The 23,144-nt window shown below is 45.1% G+C and overlaps 1 protein-coding gene across 1 annotated transcript; it reads left to right on the forward strand.

The window, feature by feature from the left end:
* The first annotated feature begins 2,846 nt into the window (after nucleotides 1–2,846).
* LOC126524505 (uncharacterized) lies at nucleotides 2,847–18,497 on the forward strand. The gene is made up of 5 exons (XM_055067342.1): nucleotides 2,847–2,970; nucleotides 8,431–8,501; nucleotides 12,042–12,155; nucleotides 13,850–13,879; nucleotides 17,820–18,497. Exons 1-5 carry the CDS (start codon nucleotides 2,925–2,927, stop codon nucleotides 17,964–17,966), a joined length of 408 nt encoding a protein of 135 aa, XP_054923317.1. The 5' UTR covers nucleotides 2,847–2,924; the 3' UTR covers nucleotides 17,967–18,497.
* Nucleotides 18,498–23,144: the final 4,647 nt, after the last annotated feature.

A 23,144-nucleotide genomic window follows, 5' to 3' on the forward strand; every position in this document is an offset into this window, starting at 1 on the left:
TTATTACGCAACCACGATATACGGATCTTGGGATATTAGCAGCTTTTAGAGCTTACTTGGTTAATCTTGTGCAAGTGCTAATGTTGCTCGACACTCTTGACTTCAGTGGTTTCATTCATATGGCTAAAGTGGGGGAAGGGGGGCTGCTTTCGGGAAAGCCTCGAATAATCTTAATACGCAAACAAAGCCTACTGTGCCAGAAACGAGTGTTCTAGGAAAGTTCAAATGATTTCTGAGCTCAAAACATAGCTCTGACACCGGGCCTATGCTTCAAACAGGTCGCACGAAACTGAACATATGGGCTCTCTCAAAGGAAGCGCATAATGCACGCTCAGCGTGTTAAAGGAATGTCTTCAAGGCCATTCAAAAGAGAATTGTTCTGAGCAGGTTGCCCTGATGCATTTGTAGCAACCGTCCGTCACAATATGTTGTCCCTGCTTCTTGGAAATCCAGTTTCCTCGCCTAACCTCCACGTGGGGTCATTGGCCCCTGCTCTTTCTTGGAAGTGTGTCTATCCGACCACTGCCACTTGGCAAACCTGCTTTTACTCTGGAATAAAGCTATGCGACACTCCGTTTTCAACGTGTCAAAACGTGTATTACTTTCCTCCGCTAAACCGAGCTCCCAAAAAGCCGTGATCTAGGACACTTACGTTTTTTGTTTTTTCAAACACTGGCCACAGGTGGCGCTGCTCCTACTCCTGCTGACGGCGAAGACGCCGCGATTACGTCTCCTGCCATCGCCGAACAGCTTCAGCTTCCCAGATTTTCGCACAAAAATCCTCGAGTTCGGTTTCGGCAAGTAGAGGCCTGTTTTCAACTCCGGCGTATCACTTCACACAAACACAGCATACGAAGACCTGAAACGCACGGTCCTGCAACGCTTCTGGCCATCGCAGCAGAATAGGCTTCGACAGCTCCTCTCCGAGGAACTCGGCGACCAACGACCGTCACAACTCCTGCACCGGTTGCATTAGTTGCTGGGTGGCCACTCGGCAAACGAGAGCCAGCTTCCAATTTTGTGCAAGCTGTTCTTGCGGCGCCTCCCACAATGCAGCCTATTTGAATTACTTTTAAAAACATTTATCCATGTCCCGAAGCTACGCGTTCCCTAATACCTTTGTGCATCATTCTTTCTTGGCCCAACCTCAAGTGACTATGAACCGCCGATCGACACACACTTCTTATACATTTACTGTTTCTTGAAAAAAAAAAAGAGGCTGTGGCTTAGCTAAGGTTAAGCCCAGGATGCGAAGCATACTAGCCTTTATTTTAGTTGTTGAACCACTGTTTAGCCTGGTGAACTGTTGCTTGATTATATTTGGTTCGGCTAGACGAAGAAACAACTCATGCGTTACTCTGCTTCGCCTTCAAGAGTGGAACGCGACAGCGTTCCCGTCGACCCGCCAAGGGGTGTAAGACAATGGGCTACAGCGCAGCGACTACGCGCCCCGCATTGGACGCGGTGAGCGTCGAGCAGCGCAGCGTTCGGCGCGGCAACGAAATGTGCGCCTGAGAAAGCGACGCACGCCTGAGCCTTAGAAACTGCTAGTTTCTAAGGCAACACCGCATTCACTAGAGGCGCTTTTGTATCGCTTTGAAGCATCGTACTCGTGGCTCAGTGGTAGCGTCTCCGTCTCACACTCCGGAGACCCTGGTTCGATTCCCACCCAGCCCATCTTGCAAGAGTTGAGCAAAGCCACCTAGAAACAAGCGCAGCTGCTTGTATACCGCCGCGACGGCGCGAGCGACGGCGCGAGTTGGAGCCCCGTTTCTACTCTGTCGTGACGTCACGGTGTCACGTGTTCATTGAAGGTCACTAAAGGTCATTGAAGGCGACACCGCCGCGCCTGAGGAGCTGGGTTGAGCTCTAGTAATATGCTTCGCATAAAAGAAAGCTCAGTGCTAGTTGCTGTGTCTTATAAATGTGCCATTTATGCCTAGATGATGATAGAACAAACTAGGTGCATTACGAATTTCAATAAGCAACAGCAATATGGGCGTAAGGAATCTTTTAATGATACCTAGATAGCAATGTTACAGCTCTAACTGAAGCTCTACTGGTCTTACATGTTGTATCACGAAACAAAAACAAGTATGAAAATACTATAGCCATACGTGAAGCGTCTGAAAGTTGCAAGTCCAATTGCCTTGACATAAATGCGGCGAGCTGCATAGCATCACCTCACTATTCTTTACATGCAACGGATCTGACGACGTGCACTAATTAGAATACTTGGCTCGGAGCCGAAATACCGTGGAAACACTGTGTAACGTTTTACACTGGCGAAGCCAGACTGGACACGCAACAGCGCAGGTGTGTGCCTCCTCTGTCGCCTTCTGCGTAAAAAATTGAGCTGTTTAATTCCACCATGTATCGATAACAGCTCGCCCAAATGTCGGCTGTCGCAACCGCAGTTGAAAGTAAGTTCGGTGTTTGAACTCCGCTGGAAGTCAAGAATAATTTTTTGCTGACAGAAGGTACAACTGGCCAAAGAATGGAACACGTTCCACAAAGACCAGGCTGTCATAAGCTTAACAGAAACCGACACCTAAAGGAAAATTGAAATTTGATTGACAACCATATCTTCATACAACTGCATAAGGGCCCCAAATGTGTTTATTATGCCCCGAGAAAAACAAAACGAACAAACGACTCTAAGCAGCGTACCATCTTCCCAGTTGAAGATCTTGTTTGTTTGGCAATGAACTTGAAACAAGGACGTAAAGCGCAGCTGCTGCTTTTCTTGTGGCTGGGGTTTTCCAAGCTGGAACAATACATGGTCAACAATAGGAAGGATGATGTCAGCCAAAAATACACTCTGTTTCGGGAGAAGCTTCAGACGCTGGCTAGATTGACAGCAAACACAGCTGCGCGTCCACCCCAGCTATATACGGGCGCAATATGCCTCGAGTTCCGTAACCATGGCTGGTACAGGGTGGGTTCTGCCACTATTCTACCTTATTGGCGGTAAGAGCTCAAATGTAGTCACCAATATTGTATTTATGGTAGGAATATAAGGAAAATCCCACACTTTAGCACAGTTTTAAAACCACATCCCAATTTTCAACGAAGCTGTCTTTCCAGCCGTCGCACTATAGAATTATGTTGCCTGTAATTAAACCACACGCTTTAAAAACTGCCCGCGAATGACCCACACGTTTGAAACCTCGGCAGTATATGACGTTTTCGAGCACATGCTAAACATTTTTTTTCAGAAATGGCACAATGTAGGCGCATGCGCTTAACTTCCTGTGCCGATTTGCCATAAAGTTATCCCATTTTTACAACATTTGATCTAGGGGTCGTTAAGAGTTCCAAGGCAGCGGGCTGAATTTTGCGCCATTCATAGATAAACTTGCAGTGCTCCTGAACACGTGAATAAGCAATTTATCACAAAGGCTGTTATACATCCGCCGACTCTGAACACATCGTCCTGGACATTCGCCTTATATTGGGCAAATATAAAAAAACTCCCTCGCTTAGGTCACGATGGACGCCGGCACACGTAACGCGAACCTGTCATTACGCTTTAAAATTGGGTAAAAAAATGGGGTTTCGGGAACCATTTGGATAGACCCTAATTAGGCCAAAACGCTAAAACTAGACCACAGATTACACTTAACATGCCTAAATGTAGGCTCAGTGTGGTGTTAAGCTCTTTAAGAAGGCTAAGAAGCCTTGAGTAAAACGGGTATATATTACGCTTTTTAGCTCGTCTTAAAGGAATATTTTACAGAATATGAAAGTAAGAGGAAGCTTTAGCTCTGGCGCGACTGCGCGCGGCCTATTCAGATACATGTAAAACGCAGAAACGCTTTTATGAGATAACCCCTGGACCAATTTTAATTCAATTTGTTGTATTTAAGATAGAAACTTATATTTTAGTGGTTGTTGGAAGCGGAATTTAGATTTAGGGCCAGAATGTTGGTAATATGATCTTGAAAAATTCGAAAGTTCGAAAAAAATAGAAGCACGAAGTTTACAAATTAGTCGTTCTGTATCAAGAGCAGATATACTGTAACAGTTACCGTTTCAAGTTGCAAGAACAGATATCGGGGTTCTGTAAACGGCATCCATTAGATCATTTAAAGCGGACAAATTTTATATGTCAATTTATATGTTAAGTGAATTTGTTACGTTGTGCACAAGGGTTCTGAAAATGTTGTATTCCAATAATACTAAATTTTTTTTTTTTTTCAGATTCATGGGTAACATATCAATTTTGTCCGCTTTAGGTGTACTATCAGATGTAATTCACACAATTGTGATATAATTTTTTATTGCTGAATTACAGAGTTTTAAATTTGATAGTTCCGTTTTCAGAAAACTTGCGATTTCGATAATAAGAAAAAGTTGACGACCTCAAAAAAAATTCAAAACAGTCACTATACTTTAAGTTTTTCTTTTAAATGCAACAAACCACGTCAAATTTGGTGCAGTGCTTGCCGAGCAAAACGAATTCTTTTATATGTCTTTAGATTGGAGCACTTGAGATAAAGCTTCCTCCTAAGCCGTACACTTTTAATATCGCAAACTGATTTACCACATTACTTTCCCCGTAGTGACAGAATTTGATCTTCGTGACATTTAGAGTTTCCCAGGGTGTGCAGGCTAAATTCCACGCTGTTCGTAAAGCATGCCTATAACCCTTTGGATCGTCTGCATACAAAGTTTATTGCAAAGGCTATAAAAGAAACACCGCACGCTTTGGCCTTCGCCTATAAATAATTTGTACATTGTCCCTGACTTTCCTAAAATATCAACTGCAAGCCTTGTTTGGTTCACCGAAGGTGCCTAGGAGATAGGTAGTTAATTTCGTATAACTACCGTTTGTGTTGTTTGTTTTCATTTTGAACGCATATTTTCGGTGTTAAGGGTAAATATAAGTACAGCTAAACACGTTTTCCTTCTTTTTTTACAATTATGCGTTTTGGTTAACCATGAGTTGCTGGTAAAATTAAATGACGCAGAATGACAGGCATAACATTGACACATTTGTTTGGCCAAAGTGGAACAGGATTGAGAAACGCGCACACGCAAGTGCAAGCGAGCGATGTATTGCGCTTTAGAAGTAAGGCTTAACGTTGATGCGTATACGCGTCACGACTATGGGGCCTTCGACGCCGGCGCAGTCGTCCGCAGTCCCCAAAACAGTAGCCAGTTTCTCAACGCACCTTGCCTTGTCGACATCCGTTAGCCTTGACGCGTTACAAAGTGGATCGGTGGTCATAGTGCATCCGACGGTTGAAGAAAATGAATACTTTTGCGACTAGAACCGCATTCGGCGATATATGTTTGGGAGACTTGTCTCGACTTCTTTTGGTTTAAGCCAAAAATGCTGAACCGTACGTGTAACGAGAGAAAATGGGAAAAAGAGAAACGAGGGGTCAGTTTCTATTTGGGGAAACTCTTACACGCGCGAGGAACCCTAAAGCTTCACCGTGCATTACGCATAACATATTCCCGGTTTTTACAGATTGTGAACACGATGCCATGTGTGGTTCCTTTAGGACTGTGGGTAACATTACGGATCACGGCCATATAACCCTCTGGAACGCCTGACGAACAATTTTTCTAGAAAGGTTTTAAAGAACTTACCTACAATATACATATACTTTACGTGACCGACAGCATGATTCCTACTTCAGCAAAATCTAAACACGTTAACTTGCACAGTTATCAGAGGAGACCACGGAAACCAGGAAAAGCAACGACATGTCTCTACACCGCGTAAAAATTGGGAGATAACAAATATTCCATAATTATTTATAAAGCACCATGTTGCACCTATAGACTTCAAACTTTCGCAATGCACCACCCATAGCGTGGCCCCCTTATCTTTAAGTATTAAATTACTGTTGTCTTTGGTCTGCTACGAGCAGTGGGAAACTTTATAAACCTTTCATAAAGCATCATTATACAGGCCGTAAACGAAGGTTTAGTTTACCGCATATTGCGCATTTTTTCGAAATACAAATTTCATGGGCGATATTTCATTTTTTTTTTGAAAACCTTGAAAATTTGCATATTTTGCTTTTGATCATTTGCAGTCGCACAAATAACATCGCTGAAAAATTAACGGCTAACTGTGCGTCAATGCTGGCCTTCCGATCAAATTTTCGCGTGAATGGTCCTCACGGCAGCCATGAGTATGTGGCTGACCACCAAGCTGCACCATCATTTTTCTAACGCTACACAAGGGCACATGTATTCTTAGCCCACCTGTATTCTAAGCTTGATATCGTCACAGCCTAGTAGGAGACGGGAAAGCCGGTGTCGAGGACGTGTAAAAGCACTTTATCAGCGCAGTCAACGCGACGTCGTTGTCGTCTCTGTTTTCCTACTCGCGCGCTACTTCCGCGTCGTTTTCATCGCCTGGCACATACCCGCGGCGACCATAGAGGATGTGGCAATATATCTATCTAGTCAAACACTATCTGCGAATCCAAAAGACTCTGTTAGCACCAAAAAATTTGTTCCGGAATAGACTACACACATTAAAAATTTCATCTGGTGCTTCCAAAACTCGAAAACTCACACAAGTACAATAAACTACTACCTTTTGACGTTGTTTTTTTAAATACCTTGAGAAATTGACACAATATATCAAAGTATTCAGTAATGCCGTGTAAAATTTGCCAATAATTTTCCGCCGAAGCTTTACTCATTATTGTCTTATGGCCGCAACTACAAGTATATTTTTGAATTGCGGAAACTACAGTGCAACTCATTTATACTCTTTGACTAGATTGGCAACAGTTTTCTGAGCTGCAACTTCATTTGTTGTCCCAGCCCTGCAACTCGCGTATAATAGCAGCAACCAGAAGCATGGTCCAACATAGAACGCCTTTACGGAAAAGGGGACGAAGCACCAGCAACAGTATTCCGCATGCAGGGCGGCAGCTTTTGTGCTGCTTCGAAGAGAATAAAACCGGCTCCTGTTCGATCTATTATCAACCCGAAGCACGACCTCAAGCTGCAGCTGTTGTATTGCTAGGCTTAACCTAGAGCTGGCTCCTCTTGGGTCCATCATGAGTAAGCTTCGCTGTATTCGGTTTAAACCGAAAAGAGCCAAAAAGGCCTCCATCAATAAATGTCTAGATGATTAAGTTTTATACGAAGAACACAGATTTTCGAAAGACTATTCAAAGATGACTGCTAAAAGGGATTGAGTCCACCGAATAATGTATAGAAGCTCACTTGTTTGGTTTGGTGTTGAAATCGTTAATCCGAATGTCAGGAGACTGAGGTGCCGAGTTTTTTCGCACACAATGAGCAGCTTTCTACGCTGTTGCTCCGTGCCAGGAATGATATGCCGGAACTCATGGATTATTTTTGAAAATAGCAAAGCTGCGCGGATGGGAGCAGTGTTGACCGCCTTTGATTCTGGAGGCTTCATGCAGCGCACTGTATACCCGGCTGCGCATTGACGCTACTAGCTTTATCTGTTTCGGACGCCAATGTGCAAAGGGAATTTCTATGGTAGGAGTAGTTATTGCAGAGCAGCATGCTGTCATCAGTGACATGAATCTCGTGAATTATTCCTTTACCTACTACAATTAGCTGTAATGCGCGCTGTAGGGTTGTACTTGTGATGACCCACCGGCATTGTAAATCTTACACCTGAATAATGTTGCTTTCAGAATACTGGAGACGTTTTCGTGTGATTTAAGTCCCTGTTTATAGCGTGATACCAATCAAAACACGAAAAATAAACTCCGAAGTTTGGATAGCTGGAAAGTAAGAAAGAATAAGCGCCGATGAGCACCAAGTTCTTCAAAAAGTTTAGTAAACGCCAGAACACATAGACCAAGTTCGTCAAAAAGTAAACACCGAAAACGTGGAACACTAGTTATGAGACCGGCAGGTCTCATAACGGATCCAAGGAGAGCCGGCTTTAATAAGTTCACTGTAACAACACGATAGCTGCAGCATGACGATGTGCATTCGAGCGTTTTGCACATTTGCGTCGAAGAAGCTCCGGTTAGCTTATGTGCGTTTGGGACCTGCTGTTCCCACTCCGTTACGTGGTCAGAACTCGCAAATAGCTATCGGAGGTGCATGTACCCTTAGCAAATTCAGGTATTGGTGCATCGTCTCACAAAACAATATGGCTGACCCGCTGTTATAATGATTATTCATTTAAATTGTTCATATCATATATGTGGTAGAGTTGCGCAGTATTGGTCTATTTTAGTAAACAGCATTCAGAATTTTAAGATGACCTGGAGGCCACTATACTTTCCCCAAGTGCTAAAGGAGGATATATTTGGGATGCTCAAGATGCTTATTTTGTTGTTTGGGCTGCTTTGGGACGCAATGTGTCTGGGACCAGGGGCGGTGTAGCACACGCTCCTGAGCGACTTCATTTGTGAACCGTCCGTGCGGCATATAAGAGATGCTAAGTACTTTGCCTTTTCTTTTCAGTTGTGATGCCCGAGGTGCACCACTTCTCTAGAAGCCCTTGGCTTTGCCATCGATTCATGTCACTGGTACCTGTGAGTGACATATTTCGCTCATCAGCTCAAATCGTGAGCGAGAGAGTGTGCTAGGTGGAATTGGTGACATCCACCGCGGATGATATCTTTGCTTTAACCAAACCATATACCGACATATATTGAAGATGTTCGAAACACATTTCGTAAGGTATAAAGTATTATTAGTTGATCTTGAAATACGTTGTTGGTGGCCTTTTCAGAAGCGGCTGGTTACACAGCTTGCGCTCGGTGGCGTGTATGCTAGTATACTCTTATGTAGTACATATGTCAGAGTTCGCAAATATATATTTATTTTTCAAAATGTCTTGATGACACACATCGACAAGAACACAACAGTAATAGCCTGCAGGAAAAATGTCAACTGGGAACGGCAGAAACCTGGTACTGGTGGAACGTTGCTTGAAAAAAAAAATAACACTTATGGGTAGCAATTGACAGCTCATAAAGAAAAACGACGTGTTGGCAGGCTTCAGAACGATTTAATGTTCCTGGGCTTCATTAGTGTGCCCCGAAAGCAAGGCACAAAAGCACTTTTGCATTCCGCCGCAATTAGTGTATAGCAGCTGCGCTGGGTTTTCAAACCCGTGATATCTGCTAAGCAGTAGATCGGAGTATCCACTAAGCCGTTCAGAATGTCCAGTAGAGCCAACACACAGAATGGGCGTGACGACATGGAGCAAAAAAATTGACAACGACAATAAAACAAAAAAAAAACGGAACAAGTTCACCTCAGGCATCCAACCATCGCAAGGCGACCTCCTCTGACGCCGTTCTCTATCCCCATCTACTTTTGGAATATTGGGAAATGCGCGACTCGGCCGTGGAAATCTGGGAACAGCACACCGTACGTGACTCCGTTTGTGGTTGGTTTAAGAGTCGCTGGCCGCTGCATTTGCCGCCCGCTTTTTGCTCGACGTACTTGATGCCCGAGATTCACGGCCTCGGTACCTATAAAATATTGTTTGCGTTGCAACGGCAACAATATCTCCCGAACGTGCACACGATTAGCCACCCTATTACAACCTCCGAGCGGACATGCGAGCGGCGCTGAAGACATGGGGACGACGAAACTGTCACAGCCATGCTGTATGGCTGGACAACGCCGCTTTCCATCGCCAGCTTGGGTGCTTTTCCCAAGATCGCTCCGTTCTAAACTCTATGATTTCCTCCGCTTCCTCCTAGTTCTTTTTTGTTCATTCCTGCGCGAGGAGCACATGTTTTAACCATGTTGAAAACGAAGAAACTCAATTTCGGGATTTTACTTGCGAAAACAAGATATGAGTATGACGCACACCGTAGTGGGGGACTCTAAAGTAATTCTGACCAGCCCGGGTTCTTTAACATTTTCATAAATCTGGGAACACGAGCGTTTCAGCAATTCACCCACATCAATGTACAGCCCGCCGCGTCCGCGTTTGAACCCGCGACATCGAGCAGAGCAGCGTAAGGCTTTAGCTACTAGGATGCCGCTGTGGGTCGGGCCAAAGTTTTCATTGGCTGTGTGTTGAGAAGTGGAGAATGGATCAAGCCGTGCGACATGCCCAACTTTTCCCACTCTTACCAACTTGTCGTTATGGCCACGGCCGCTTGACATCGAGATACAGAGAAGAATATTTAGTGCGAATAACAGCTGGGATGTTTCACGGATAAGCGTGTCTCGGGCCTGCTACTGCACACTTTGGTGACCGGGAAGGGGAAAACAGAAAAGTGGAAGGAAATGATGAATGACGATGAACAAAGTGCTTCAAGTATCTCTCAAGGCCCTCGCACGTAATTATGATATTGCAGCCTGTGTTACCTTGCAGTTCTTCGTCTAATTACTATCGCGATTACGAGAAGCCACCCCTTTAAGGGCCTAAGGCATTTATAGAAACACTAAAGAGAAACCTAACTTGTTCTCTACCGAGAGATTACCCTTATACATTGCTACAATTGTCATTCTTACCGTTAGAAGAAGGTTGATAATTAAGCCATAAAATACGAAGCAACAAAGGACTGCTGGCCATGCCGCCTCGAAGTTTCCGCACAAGCTAGCTAAAGGCACGTTCACACCGAAGGCGGAGCGGACAAGCGGCCAAGCGGATCCGGCCAAGTGGCCGCGGATTTTCCGCTTTGCGGAAAATACGCGGCCGCTTGGCCGGATCGCGCCCGGACCGATTTTTTCCGCGCGGACAAGTTGGCCGCTTTGGCCGCAGCCAATCAGAGCCCGACGCTGAGGAAGCGCTGGTGAACGAATGTAAACAAATGCATTTCTCTGGGCTTTTCGCTTATGTTCTTGAAAAGCGTAAAAAAGGCAAGTTGGGCCAGTTGGTTGGGATTCATAGTAAGGTTTGTTAGAGCGCAACACAAGACAAGGACAAAAGAAGGTATAAAACGACGACACGGCACCGTGTCGTCGCTTTATACTTTTTTTTGGCCCTTGTCTTGTGTTGTCGCTTTTCAATATTTGTAACAGCGCTACGCAAGGGGCGAGTAAAATGCCAACGATCTCGTCTTCTTCGTCTGAGCTCATCATTTTGCAGAAGTAGATAGCGGACGGGAGCGCGCCAACCCACGACGAAAAAAATATCGAAAGTGCGCGTACAAACAGAAAGTGCCGCGAGATGGCGGCACGTCCCTGACATTGCTAAAGAAATTGCGAGATGCCCCGCCTTCCGTGCGACGCGGGACGCCAGGCAAGCTTGTCCGGTCTGAACAGGCGTACGCGCTCACCGCCTCGCCGCGTTGAAAATCCGCTTGGCCGCTTAGACGCGCCGCTTTCGGTGTGAATGTGCCTTAAGACGTCATGGATTCTGCTAGCGTGTGCTCGCACCTACGTAACATTTTACAGGAGAAGATGGACTGTAATACTATGTAAGAGCCGCATGCAGAACTAAATAAGTTTCACGAAATTTTATATAGCCACAGCAGCGGATATACGAAGGAAATATTTTCAGTTTTCTCACGGCAAATTGACAAACCTGCGCAGGGCTTTCGACAGATAATCCAGAAAGTAAAACTTTTACTTATATTTTGTCTTCGGATAATGAACCTGTGACAGCGAAATTCTCTAATATACAGTTTAGAAAGATTAATTTATCACTCCAACGAATTTTAGTATTTATCTTTAAGCTCTCCTTAAGACCACTACCTATTTAGTTTAAAAACAAATAAGGAAATGCGCATTTCATATCCACTGACACAATGTGCGAAATGGAAGCATTTCCATTCTAAAAGGAATTTCAGGGGCCGAATCCACTAAGCTTATCCTTCGTAAGCGCACTTTGCATCCTGCTGCCTCCTTCGCTTACGGAAGTCTAGCTTCAGCACTGGCTGAAAAAATGCTGTGATGGATAATTATATTGTAAGAGCTTTTGTTTGTTTTATGTATACGGGCCCAGATTATTGCATACTGAAAAGATATTGCACGCCACATTATCCACTCAAGACTCGCGAAAGAACATACGTTTAGTTGAACATCAGAGCTTTCATTCTAGAGGTGCAATTTTCTAATCTTTTCAAAGTCGCTTATATCTCAAACGTAAATTTTCTCTGTTGCAGACATTTTACGCAAGACAGTGCACTTTTCCGTGCCGCCTGCTTTCCGAAGATGCTCATTTCCGTAGCACACCTCCAATAATTTTTCGGATGGAGCAGGACGGGACGCCTTGCACTGTGGGTGATATTCTTCCATCTCTAGCAAAACAAAACATGAATGAATGAATATTTCAACCAGTGGCGGAAGAAAATTTCCTGATATATATGCGACGAGGTAGCCATATTTGTTCTCGACGTAGCTTCAAAGAATCGCTTTTCATCTGTTAGAATCATTGCAACAGCGTACGCTGTAGTCATAGAAAGTGGATGGGTTGCAAACAAGGAAGAAATTGAAACGAGAGCCTCACATTCGAACACCTTCGCCTCCATGTGGATGCTAAAGTTTAGAGCACCAGAACTCAACGTCAGACTAGAGTAATTGCTTTTATTGTGAGAATAACTATCTCGGCCTAAATGTGCATCACAACCACTTGTCACTGCTAAAGTAACGCATACTGTGCGACAGTGTTTTAAGAGAAGTGACGCGTACGTCCGTCTTCTTTCTTTATTTTTCTTGTTTCTTTTTGGAATTTGCCGGACAAAAGGCTCGTACAAAAAGACTACAGCTACCTTGTGAAATCACGAGCTAATATCCCGCGAAATCACTGGTTTCGAGCGCCTGCGCGAGTAACTTTTACGAGGCCCGTAACTAATACAGATAATTTTAATTTTAGCTATCGTCTCAGGCCGACGGCAGCCTGGACTAGGGACACGGCACCGCCCTCGGACGATTCCACTGTCGGCTCATTTCTATAAATAAAGTTTATTCCGCCTGCTCCCCTTACCGTCCATAACATACCCTCGATATCCTCTGTTGTAAAGTCGCTGCCACATCCGAGTCTGCCATTACACACGTCAAGCATTCTGCGAGCGTAATGAAACACGTGTAAAACGCTTACAATAGCCTGAAATATTTTTTTTTTCTAGAAAGCCAGTAATTACCTTCCGCATTTGAAACTTGCAAGGCCAGAGAATATTGCTATGAAAATTGAAAGTCACTGCCGTGTTTCTCTCCAGTTGTCCCCAATATTCTATTTATTCCCATAAACATAAAACTTTTTTCGCCCACACCAGCAATACCATATTACCTACTTGGCCCTTATGTAAAATTGGTGACCCATCCTGTTTTCAAAGGGCACCTGGGAAACCTGCTTGCAACATCTTCATGTGCTTATGCACTAGCAGCTTTGCTTTAATATACCGCACATCTGTACCAGTACAGAAAACGATAAAAGTATGGTAATGTAATAATAGGCAGTACAAAATACTTAAAGACAAAACTTAAACAAACCAAAGTAAGATGTTTTTTTTTTCAGTGAATATATCTATTTCTTATTTAACTAGAATACTTCGCGATATATTTACAAAAGTATACAATTATCGAGAAACAGGGCTTGCCCAAGGAGGTTCAACAGGAGAGAAGAAAGAATGGTCACTGAGATTACTAAGATTTATTGAAAACTTGTAGTTTTCATAAATACGCGGTCGTGACAGGGATGTGTAGTATTCTACTTGTCGTTGACCCGTGACACTTGCAGTTTCTTCTTACAGTTATGTCGTATAATGCAGTCGTCTGTGTTTTATGGGTGAAGTGACATATTCTTCGCTTTCCCTACCTTACTATCTGCTTCACTTCTACGTAGAGCTCAAATTTTATGCACTAGTCTAAACTGGAAAAGCAGTTATTGATGTCACTACCTTCACAATACCAAGTTTTAAAAGGTGTTAGTGTCAGTGTGCAACATCGTAGAACTGTTTCTTTCTTTTTTCAGACCTTCAGCGAATTCACCGGGGAGCACCAGGTAATTACGTGGTTTTTACCATTGAGATTCTTTGTCACAAGTTGTAATGGTATTCATGCGACGTTGGCTTTTCTTAGTAAGTCTCATTTGAGAGCGTATGTTGCGTATGTAGGCGCGCTCTCCTCAACACTCCTGCTAGTTTCTGCGTCGCGAAGAGCCTCTGTCTGTCTGTCTGAAAAACATTTATTTAGATAGGTTTTGCATCAACACTAGGTGGGCTCCCCCTTACGGGAGCCCATTGGCGTCGGCCGCCGCCCGGGCCCGCTCGACCAAGGCCCGTTGGGCCGTCAGGTCAGAGCAGCCGAGCAGGGCTGCCTCCCAGTCCTCCCGGGAAGGGTTGGATAGGGGGGTTAGATTTGGGGTTTTTTGACATGCCCATACCATGTGAAAAATGTCTGAGGACTTTTCCCCACAGTGCGGGCACTCCCCCGTGCAAGCGGGGTCAAAATATTTTAAGGCTGCCGGGCACAGCAGAGTTTTGGTATAAAGGCGAAGGAGAATGCGCTCCTCCGCCTTTGTGAGGCCCTTACAGGGCTTGGGATAGATGGCATGGCCAGATTGGTAGAGCTGAACGATCTCTTTGAAAGTATAGGCGGGATTGGGTTCGGGGTCCGGATCGGTGGGGGACGAAGGTGATGCCCGGAAAGTGAGCGCGCGGGCGACGGCATCGGCCGTCTCGTTTCCTTCGAGGCCCGTGTGAGCGGGAGTCCAGATAATCGTACGGTGCGAGGGGGCACCGAGATAGTCGCTGTTTTGCAAAATTTTGTAGGCGAGGTACGGTATGTGCCCCTGCTCAATATTGCGGCAAGCACCCCTCGAGTCGGTGATGATGACCCGCGAGTGTTGATCTGCGGCGGCTAGCGCGATGGCAACCACCTCCGCGTGTGTAATGTTGTGTGCACGGAAAGTGAGTCCGTTTACTGCTGTGTTTTGGTGGACGACTGCGGCCGTGTACCAACCCCCATGGTTTCCGCCCGCGCGAGGCGTCTGCCACTATGGTCCTCTCGTATCATGTTGACCGGAAGAGGGCGCACGTGCAGGGCATACCTCCACTGTGATGGGATATGTACGTGTTCTTCCGTATGTATTGAATGATGGATGTGTAGTCGGGCAAGGAGGCGGCGACCCGACGGCGTTTTAGAGAGTCTCGTGTATTGGTTCATCAAGTGTGCCTCTCGCAGCTCTTTAAAGGTGTTCACCATCCCCAGGCCCAAGAGGCGCAGGTTGGAGGTACTGACCGGGAGGTCGAGGGCACGCTTGTAGATTTTACGGAGAATGACTTCGAGTGCATTCTCGTCAAGTTTGCGTAGGTGGAGGTATGGAGCCGAGTAAAGGACTCGACTGGTTACAAATGCATGCGCCAGCCGCAAGGCGTCTTTGCATCGTAACCCCCCGCGCTTGTTCGAAACCCGGCGGACCATCCGGCCCACCTGGTCCCCCACCTTACGCAATTTGGCCAATGTTGTGTCAGCTTTGCGATTTTTGTGAATAAAGAGCCCCAGTACTCGGATCTCGTCGTGTTCGGGTATGGGTCCACTGTTAAGGGAGAGGTCGATTTTGGTGGTGCACTTTGGTGAGGGGCGTATGTGCACAAATTCAGATTTGGACGGGGAGCACTGAAGACCGCATCGACGGGCATAGTTGTCTACGATGTCCGCCGCTTGCTGCAGGTTGGCCTCCATTTCTCCTACCGAGCCGTGTTTAGCCCAGATGGTGATGTCGTCGGCATACAGCGCGTGCTGGATGCCATCGATCCTCGCCAGCTGAGCGGGAAGTCTCATCATCGCCAAATTGAATAGGAGGGGCGAGAGGACCGCTCTCTGCGGGGTCCCTCGCGTGCCTAATTGGTATGGGCCGTGTTCGCTGTCCTGAATCCGAATGTATGATTGTCGGTCAGTGAGAAATTGCCTAATGTGGTTAAAGGTGTTTCGGCCGCAATCTGTTTGGGAAAGATGTGTTAGAATAATTTCGTGGGTCACGTTGTCGAAGGCCCCCTTCAAATCCAAAGCGAGTACTACTTTGTCACTTAGGGGATATTCGATCGGGTCCAGAATTTCTCGGTCAAGTTGAAGCAAGACATCCTGTGCGGACCGGTGTGGGCGAAATCCGAACATGGTGTCTGCGAAAACATTTTTGTTCTCCAGAAACTCAGACAGCCTGTCGCGCACCATCGTCTCCATTAATTTTCCCACACAAGAAGTAAGGGAGATGGGGCGGAGGCTGTCTATGTTGATGGCTTTACCAGCTTTGGGAATGAAGGTGACCAGAGCGGTCTTCCAGTCAATTGGGAGGGGTGTTTCCCCGATCCAAATGGAGTTCATGTAAGCGAGGAGTGTGGAGTAGGCAGAGTCGGGAAGGTTGGCAAGTAATTTGACTGTAATTTTATCCCGTCCCGGTGCCGTTCCTCGCTTCATTTTTGCTAGGCCCGCCTTCAGGTCGTGCAGCTGGAACGGTTGGTCCATCTCCGCGTTCTCGGAACCTGCATACGAGTACGCGGGCCCTCGGGGGTCCTGCTGAGTACAGAGGTATTGATCTCGGAGTTTGCATGCCAATTTTGAAGTGTCTCCATCGAAGCAGTGAATGGCTCGTTGGAGATGTTTTTGTGTTTCTGCTCGAGTTTGGGTTCGCGAAGAGCCGCCGTTATAGAACAACAGTGAATTGAAATAACACTTGGATAGGTCGGTATTACATGTGTCCACTTAACCATAGCTGTAGGCATGATCCGAACATATGGTCAATCACGTGACCTAAGGTTGCCTGCCTGCAACTCTGTAATTTTCCATGACCGCCAGTCCTACGGCCTCAGATTAAAATATGTAAAAACTCGCTAGCTTTCGTAAAATGTTAAACGCAAGCAAAAAAAGCTACCAGAATTGTAAGTGTGGAGGTCAGTAAATGTAGGAATTACTATACCATTTTGCAGATTAATGCTAAATCTTCCGCGGATGGATAGCACATGTATATTTATGTGCTCGTCAAAATTAATGCGAGCGCCTTCGAAATCATATCAGCAGGTAACAGTAATGTGTACGGAGATTTAGCGCACATTTTCGAATTTATGTGCAGCGGAGCTTTCCTAAGACAGTCAATTATATGGAATACAACTGAAGGCGATGCTCACAATTGTCTGTATTTGCTGGAATTTAGCGTGCAACCTCCCGCAATGTTTATGCACCGCACGGGTCCCGACTTTAATGCTATGCAGTGTTTACGCTCACGTATGCACTACACCGGACACGAGTCCTGCCGAACAGCAAAGCAGTTCTCGTGGATGCACACTGTGAAACACCGACGCAGTCCCGCTACGATGACGAAGCAGCTATTTGATGTCTGTGGAGGGAAGGAATGTAAGGCGCGGTGCTGGCGGAGAGAAGCATGGCACATACGTAAACGTAATTAGGGAGTCTATACCCCTCGTGTCCCAGCGGCCAGAGGGAACACTGCCCAAAACTGGACTCATACCCCGTGGCACATACTTAACTGCCCAAGAACTGTCTAGTATAAATATACGAAAATCGCAAAAATCAAAGCCTTGCGTTTTATGCCATGTCCTAGCTGGTTCATTAAAAGGTGTTTCTACTTTGGGGATACCCGCGAGGAGACGTCATAATACGCAGTCACAGTCGCGCTCACTGGGATTATTTGGTGGGGAACAATTCCCACGCTATAAGAGCTGGAGCACCCCGCGGCAACTTTGACAATGTACGCTACGACTTCTCCACATTTGAACCTGCTGGCACCGGGTCACGTACTATGAACATTAGTTTTCACAAAGTATAGTTTGGCAAGTAGGCGAACTCCGGTATAAAATAAAAGTTCCAGTGCAGCACATCACAAATATTTCGTTTAGGGCCTATGGGCTGCGCATGGGGACAGGAGGGGGATTGCATGTGGAAGCTTATGTTATTTTTTATGTAGCATATTTTCTTTGTTTCCACAGGTTGGTCACTGCATTAGTGGCACCTGCGTGTCACTGCAAGCTCACCATGCGCTGAAGCGGCAGAAGCGGTCTTTGCTTCTCGCTCTCACAGCAGTTCGCGCGGTAAAGAGGCTTAAACAAGCGATTGGCAGTCGCGGACAAGTGTAATATCTGGACGTAAAGACAGGCGCTCCCAGTGATGGTAAAAGTGAAAATAAATTACGTGCAATTTACAAAATGACAAATACTTTAGCGCAGGAGAGGAGGCGGATACAGCTTCAATAGCGAAGCAGATTGGATTCATAGATAAGCTGAACAATTGCTATCCGAATGTAATTGTATGTACAGACAGTAACTGTACGTAACTGTGCAGACACCACAATGATAAAAATAACTTTTGCACAGAAAGGCTCGCATTCATGCAGAAACAATATGCAGTCCGGGACACGGAGATGAGATAAAGAAAGGGAGATTAGAGATAAGGACCAGGAGATTAGACAGGGAGATGTCGGTGCCAAGGAAAACTTGGTTCAATTTTCCCTTTGACATTACGTGTACTGGGTGATTAAGTTCTTTGAAAGCCGAAGATGAACACAGCAGATAAACCACCACAGTGACTTCCATGGAGGTGGAGTAGCAGCAGCTTTGTCATAGTAACGAAGGCATTACAATAAAACTTTCGAAATGCTTATCAGTATACTTTATGCCTCTGTGTTTCTGGTTTAACCTGCATGCATTGTTACATTTCTATAACTGACAATTTGAACTTCCCTTACCTTGCGGCTTTCCGCATAAGTCATTTGTCATATGCTGGGTACCTGGACTTGAGAGTTATCAACTTACCTTCCCCAGCTCTTAAACCTTGCAGCCTTCTGGTTGGCTCTCATCGTAGATCGACCACGCAGGAAGGACAGGTCAATGAGAATTTTTCGTCTCATAGAACGTCTACTGCCTCACAGTTCTTTTTAGAACTGATTTACTAAACCTAGAAGTATTTGAAATGACTTCACATCAACTCTTATACAAGGAAATGAGCAAAAAGAACGAGGTAAAAACAGGAGCCAACGTAATGACAAGTGGACTTTTCATTCTGAAGGCAACATAATTATTCCTCGGCACAGTATATATATATATATATATATATATATATATAGGGTTCTTCTAAAGGGGAGGCGGGGTAATTGGGTGGGGTAGGCAACGACTGAAAGTGTGTTAGCGGCAAGGGTATAGAACTGAAAAGAAAGGTGTGTTATTCAACGTCGGTGGAGGAATTTGAGGAAGCGTCGTGTGTCAGCCGGTTGAAGTGCCGGCGACTGACACACGGCTGGCGACACGGCTGTTCTTTTTTTTTTTTTTCGTTGAAGGGGTGGGGATTATCTGCTCCACTGGAGGTTAGTGAGCTATCGTCTGAGAGAGAATGAAAGAAGCGACAGAAAATGGCGCTCATGGCTGGAAAAAAAATTACTAGGATGGAACAAATATATAAATAAAAGAAAAACAAGGCAGAGATGACAGAAAAGAAAAAAAAAGAACTAAACGCTAGAGCAAGCCAATGAAAAAAAGAAACTAAGTGCTGTTGTCTATGGCTTAAAACTTAGCATAGCGAATAGTTTCTAAAGCTGCCGTTGCAACGTTTATGCATATTACTCTCAATGTCCTGAACTCATGGATGAGGTATGATTCTCTGTATTTTCCCTCTCGCGGAGAACGGTAATTTGACTGTAGGATGTAGTGTTTAAGTTCATCAAAGTTATGACCTGGTTGGTTGAAATGCTCGGCGACGGCTTTGGGAAGCTTTCTAGCTGTGTCTGAGCGATGTCCTTTAATGTTCATTTTCATTGATTGTTCCGTTTCACCGATATATTGTTTCTTACAGAAGGAACGTTCAGGTATGTAAATCCCATCGAAACTAGTCCAAGTAAAACAAGTTTTCACTTCGACTGCATAACTACTTGCGGGGCTTTTAAGTTTACTCTCACTTTGAAGATGCCTGCAGATTTAGCACCTGGAGCGACAACATGCTTTTATTGCGGGAGAATGACGCTGGCTTCCTTTATCGTACACTAAGCTGTCTTTAAGGTTTGTGTTGCGGCGATAGGTCACCCTTGGTATGCCATGTATGCCAACATTTTCATGGGACAGCTTGAAGCAGAATAGTTAAAACGCCACACCTACCTGCATTTCATCGACGACCATGGGAACAGGGCACAGGTGCGCTAACAGACCTAATTAGCCATTTCAACAGCTTTCACCCGGCTAGTAAATTTACTGCTCACCACCCTCCCAGTGAAACAAACTTCCTGTTTTCTATGTACACGACGGGTCTACATAGAAAACGGAAAACTGAGAACGACACTTTACCGGATGCCTGCGGATAGCCAGCAATATTTCGACTAGCACAGTCATCATCCCCTACACTGCACGCAAGGAATTTTTGTCGGACAAGCGAAATGAGTAAGAAGAATCTGCAGTGAAGACAAGAATTATATCCACCACCTAAATGATCAAAAGTAACGCTGGCAGAAAGAAACTATCCACAAGTTCCTCTCGACGGAGCTTATGACGTCGCGTCAAGATTGGTGAGGCGGTAGGAATTCGTTAAGAAACAGCCTAAACCACAATCTGAAAAACCACCAGCCTTTACAACAAAATGTTGTGATGCCCTCTCAAACATAAACAAGATCCTACGAAAACACCACCCGATATTATCAAGTAACGAGCGTCTGAGAAAAGCATTCCCAGTGGTACAAAGGGTGACCTATCGCCGTAACAGAAACTTTAAAGATATGTTAGTGCACACAAAGGTCAGCCAACACCATTCCTCCGTAATAAAAGCATGAAGTCGCCCCAGATGCAAAACTGCAGGCACCTTGAAAGTGACATTAAAATTAAGCGCACCGCACATAGTTATACACGCGAAGTGAAAACTAGCTTAACTTGCAGTAGTTCCTATGTGATTTATACAATTGAATGTTCCTTCTGCAATGAACAATATATCGATGAAACGGGATAAGCAATGAATGTCATGTTAAACGGACATCGCGCCGACACAGCTAAAAGGCTTCCCAAAGCCGTCGCCGAGTATGTCAAGCAAGATGATCATGACTGGTGAACTGAAACTCTACATCCTACAATCAAATGCCCGCGAGACAGAAAATACAGAGAATGGTACCTCATCCATAAGTTCAAGACATTATCTCTAGGTTAAATTTCAAAGGATAGACATCACTTAGTTATTTCTGATTCAGTTGCTTAGTGTTTTGTTTTTCTTTTCTTTCCTTTCTGCCCATCTTTTTTTGTTTATATATTTATTGAACTGTAGCGATCTTTTTTCCACGAGCGCCACTTTCTGCCGGTTCTTGTATCTCTCTTAAACGACAGCTCCCGCATTTCTAGCGGAGCAAATAATCTCCACTCCTCCTCCTCCCACCCCGAGCCGGTAATCCAGGCCCCTTCACGAAAAAACACACGGCGTCTCCTCAAATTCCTCCACGACAATGAATAACACAGCTTTCTTTTAAACTTTGCAACCCCGCCACTAACACACCCTCGGTCGTTGCCTTGCCCACCCGCCTTAACCCTTTGCCGTTTAGAAGAGCCCTACCTGTATATACAATACTAGCATATGTGGTCCACCCTATATATACTAGTATACCTATATATACTAGCATATGTGGCCTTGAAAAGACCACTTGTCGAAACGTTGGCTGCCGCTTTTACACGGCCCTCGTTTTGACCATCGTTTTGAATTTCCCTCTCCCGTCTTCCCCGTGTATTCCCTTATACAAGAAAGAAGCTTGTGGTACACTCTTTCGGAGATTGGCATACACAATCAAATAACAAAATGGGAGGCAGAAACACTTGGTAAGTCACTCGAGAGGGTATATTTTCCAACCTTTATTTATTTATTCCTGGAAAAATATCAGTCAATTTCGACGCGGGTATTAATTTCATATTCACGAAACGTGCCTACATGCTCATTGGCACTAACGTGTAGAACACCGTGGCTTCTTGACCGCTGGTCAACAAATGAAACATTGATTTTAGTACATTTGTGTTTACCACCAATATTTCACACAAGTTTGCTGGTAAGTGGGGAGGGGGGGTAGAGGCTGTAGGCGCGTTGTCTTGGGCGTGATCCGAATCATCCACGCTTGAAGGACTCTGCTTTTTCCCTTGAATGTTGAACAAAGCGAAGGAGGAAGTATGGAAAAAGTGAAGAACATCCAGATAGCGTAAGGGTCTATAATAATAATAATACTTTATTGATGACTTGAGAATCATACAATGGAAGAATCGGGCCTGCCAAAGCCGCAGTGGGCTTGAACGGCAGTACCTGGCAGACAGCGATAGAGCCATCAGTAACACGCTATTACATTGTAGACAACAGTGGGAAACACACACACACATGACAGGCTTCCGATCACGCATTAATGTGTCTAAGAGCCTTTCTGAGACCATATTTCGTCTTCACATCTTGTATGCTTTGGGGAAGTAAATTAAACAATGCTGGGACATAATAGTTACGGAGTCTTCGACCATATCTCGTCTTACCGCGGGGTGTAACATACGGATTCTTTGGTCTCAGGCAACGAACAGGCACATAAGGAATTTTATACTGGCTTATCCAAAACTGCTTTAAGGCAACAGTTTCTAGCAGTAAAGAATTGAAATCTGGTAAAGACAAAGTTTTGAACACATCAGATTTGGAGGGGGGGGGGACATCATAAGCAACATGCTTCAGTATAGATTGAGGCACTAATCTGATAAACAGCAGATACTCAAAGATTGAGATGTAGGTGTGTGAATTGACTTGGAAGCAGCAAATACCGCCACGAATGGTGGAAATACAAGAACTGGAATAAGAAAAAGCCAGCAAGAGGCGAGGAACGATATCTCGGCGGAGGACTGCTGTTTTATTCATGCAAAGCGTCTCACCTGCTGACAAATCTGCGCTGGCATCGCAGCAAACATGCCACTGATATTAGAACGAATTTGCTTTCACCGCAAACCCCGTTAGGATAAAGCGTCTTTTTTATGTATGCAATGCGCTGAAGCAGTCTCCGAGAAAGGGTTTGGTAGCCTTGTGCTGCGCCACACCTGCTGTCGAGGAAAGGGCATTATCATGGAGACGGACGCCTGATTTCCTGTAAGTATTCATGAGGCGCCTACACAAGCACCTCGTAAGATGGCCTATACATTAGGTGTAGTTCTTTTGCTACTTGACTCCACCGTCCATCACTACTAAGCGCACGCTTTAAGTCGGGTGTGACGGCAAGAACCTGACTGCATCTGGAGTCGCACTTAGCCACCGGTATTTACGGCCCTGCGGTGAACCTCATTCAA

The sequence above is a fragment of the Dermacentor andersoni genome, chromosome 3, assembly GCF_023375885.2.
Source record: "Dermacentor andersoni chromosome 3, qqDerAnde1_hic_scaffold, whole genome shotgun sequence".
Lineage (NCBI taxonomy): Eukaryota > Metazoa > Arthropoda > Arachnida > Ixodida > Ixodidae > Dermacentor > Dermacentor andersoni.

Excerpts from the sequence above, each read along its gene's own strand:
- LOC126524505 (XM_055067342.1), top strand. The coding sequence starts at position 2,925 with ATGGCTGGTACAGGGTGGGTTCTGCCACTATTCTACCTTATTGGCG. Across the intron at positions 8,502-12,041 it reads GATTCATGTCACTGGTACCT|ACATTTTACGCAAGACAGTG; the intron begins GTGAGTGACATA and ends TCTCTGTTGCAG. Across the intron at positions 12,156-13,849 it reads AGGACGGGACGCCTTGCACT|ACCTTCAGCGAATTCACCGG; the intron begins GTGGGTGATATT and ends TTCTTTTTTCAG.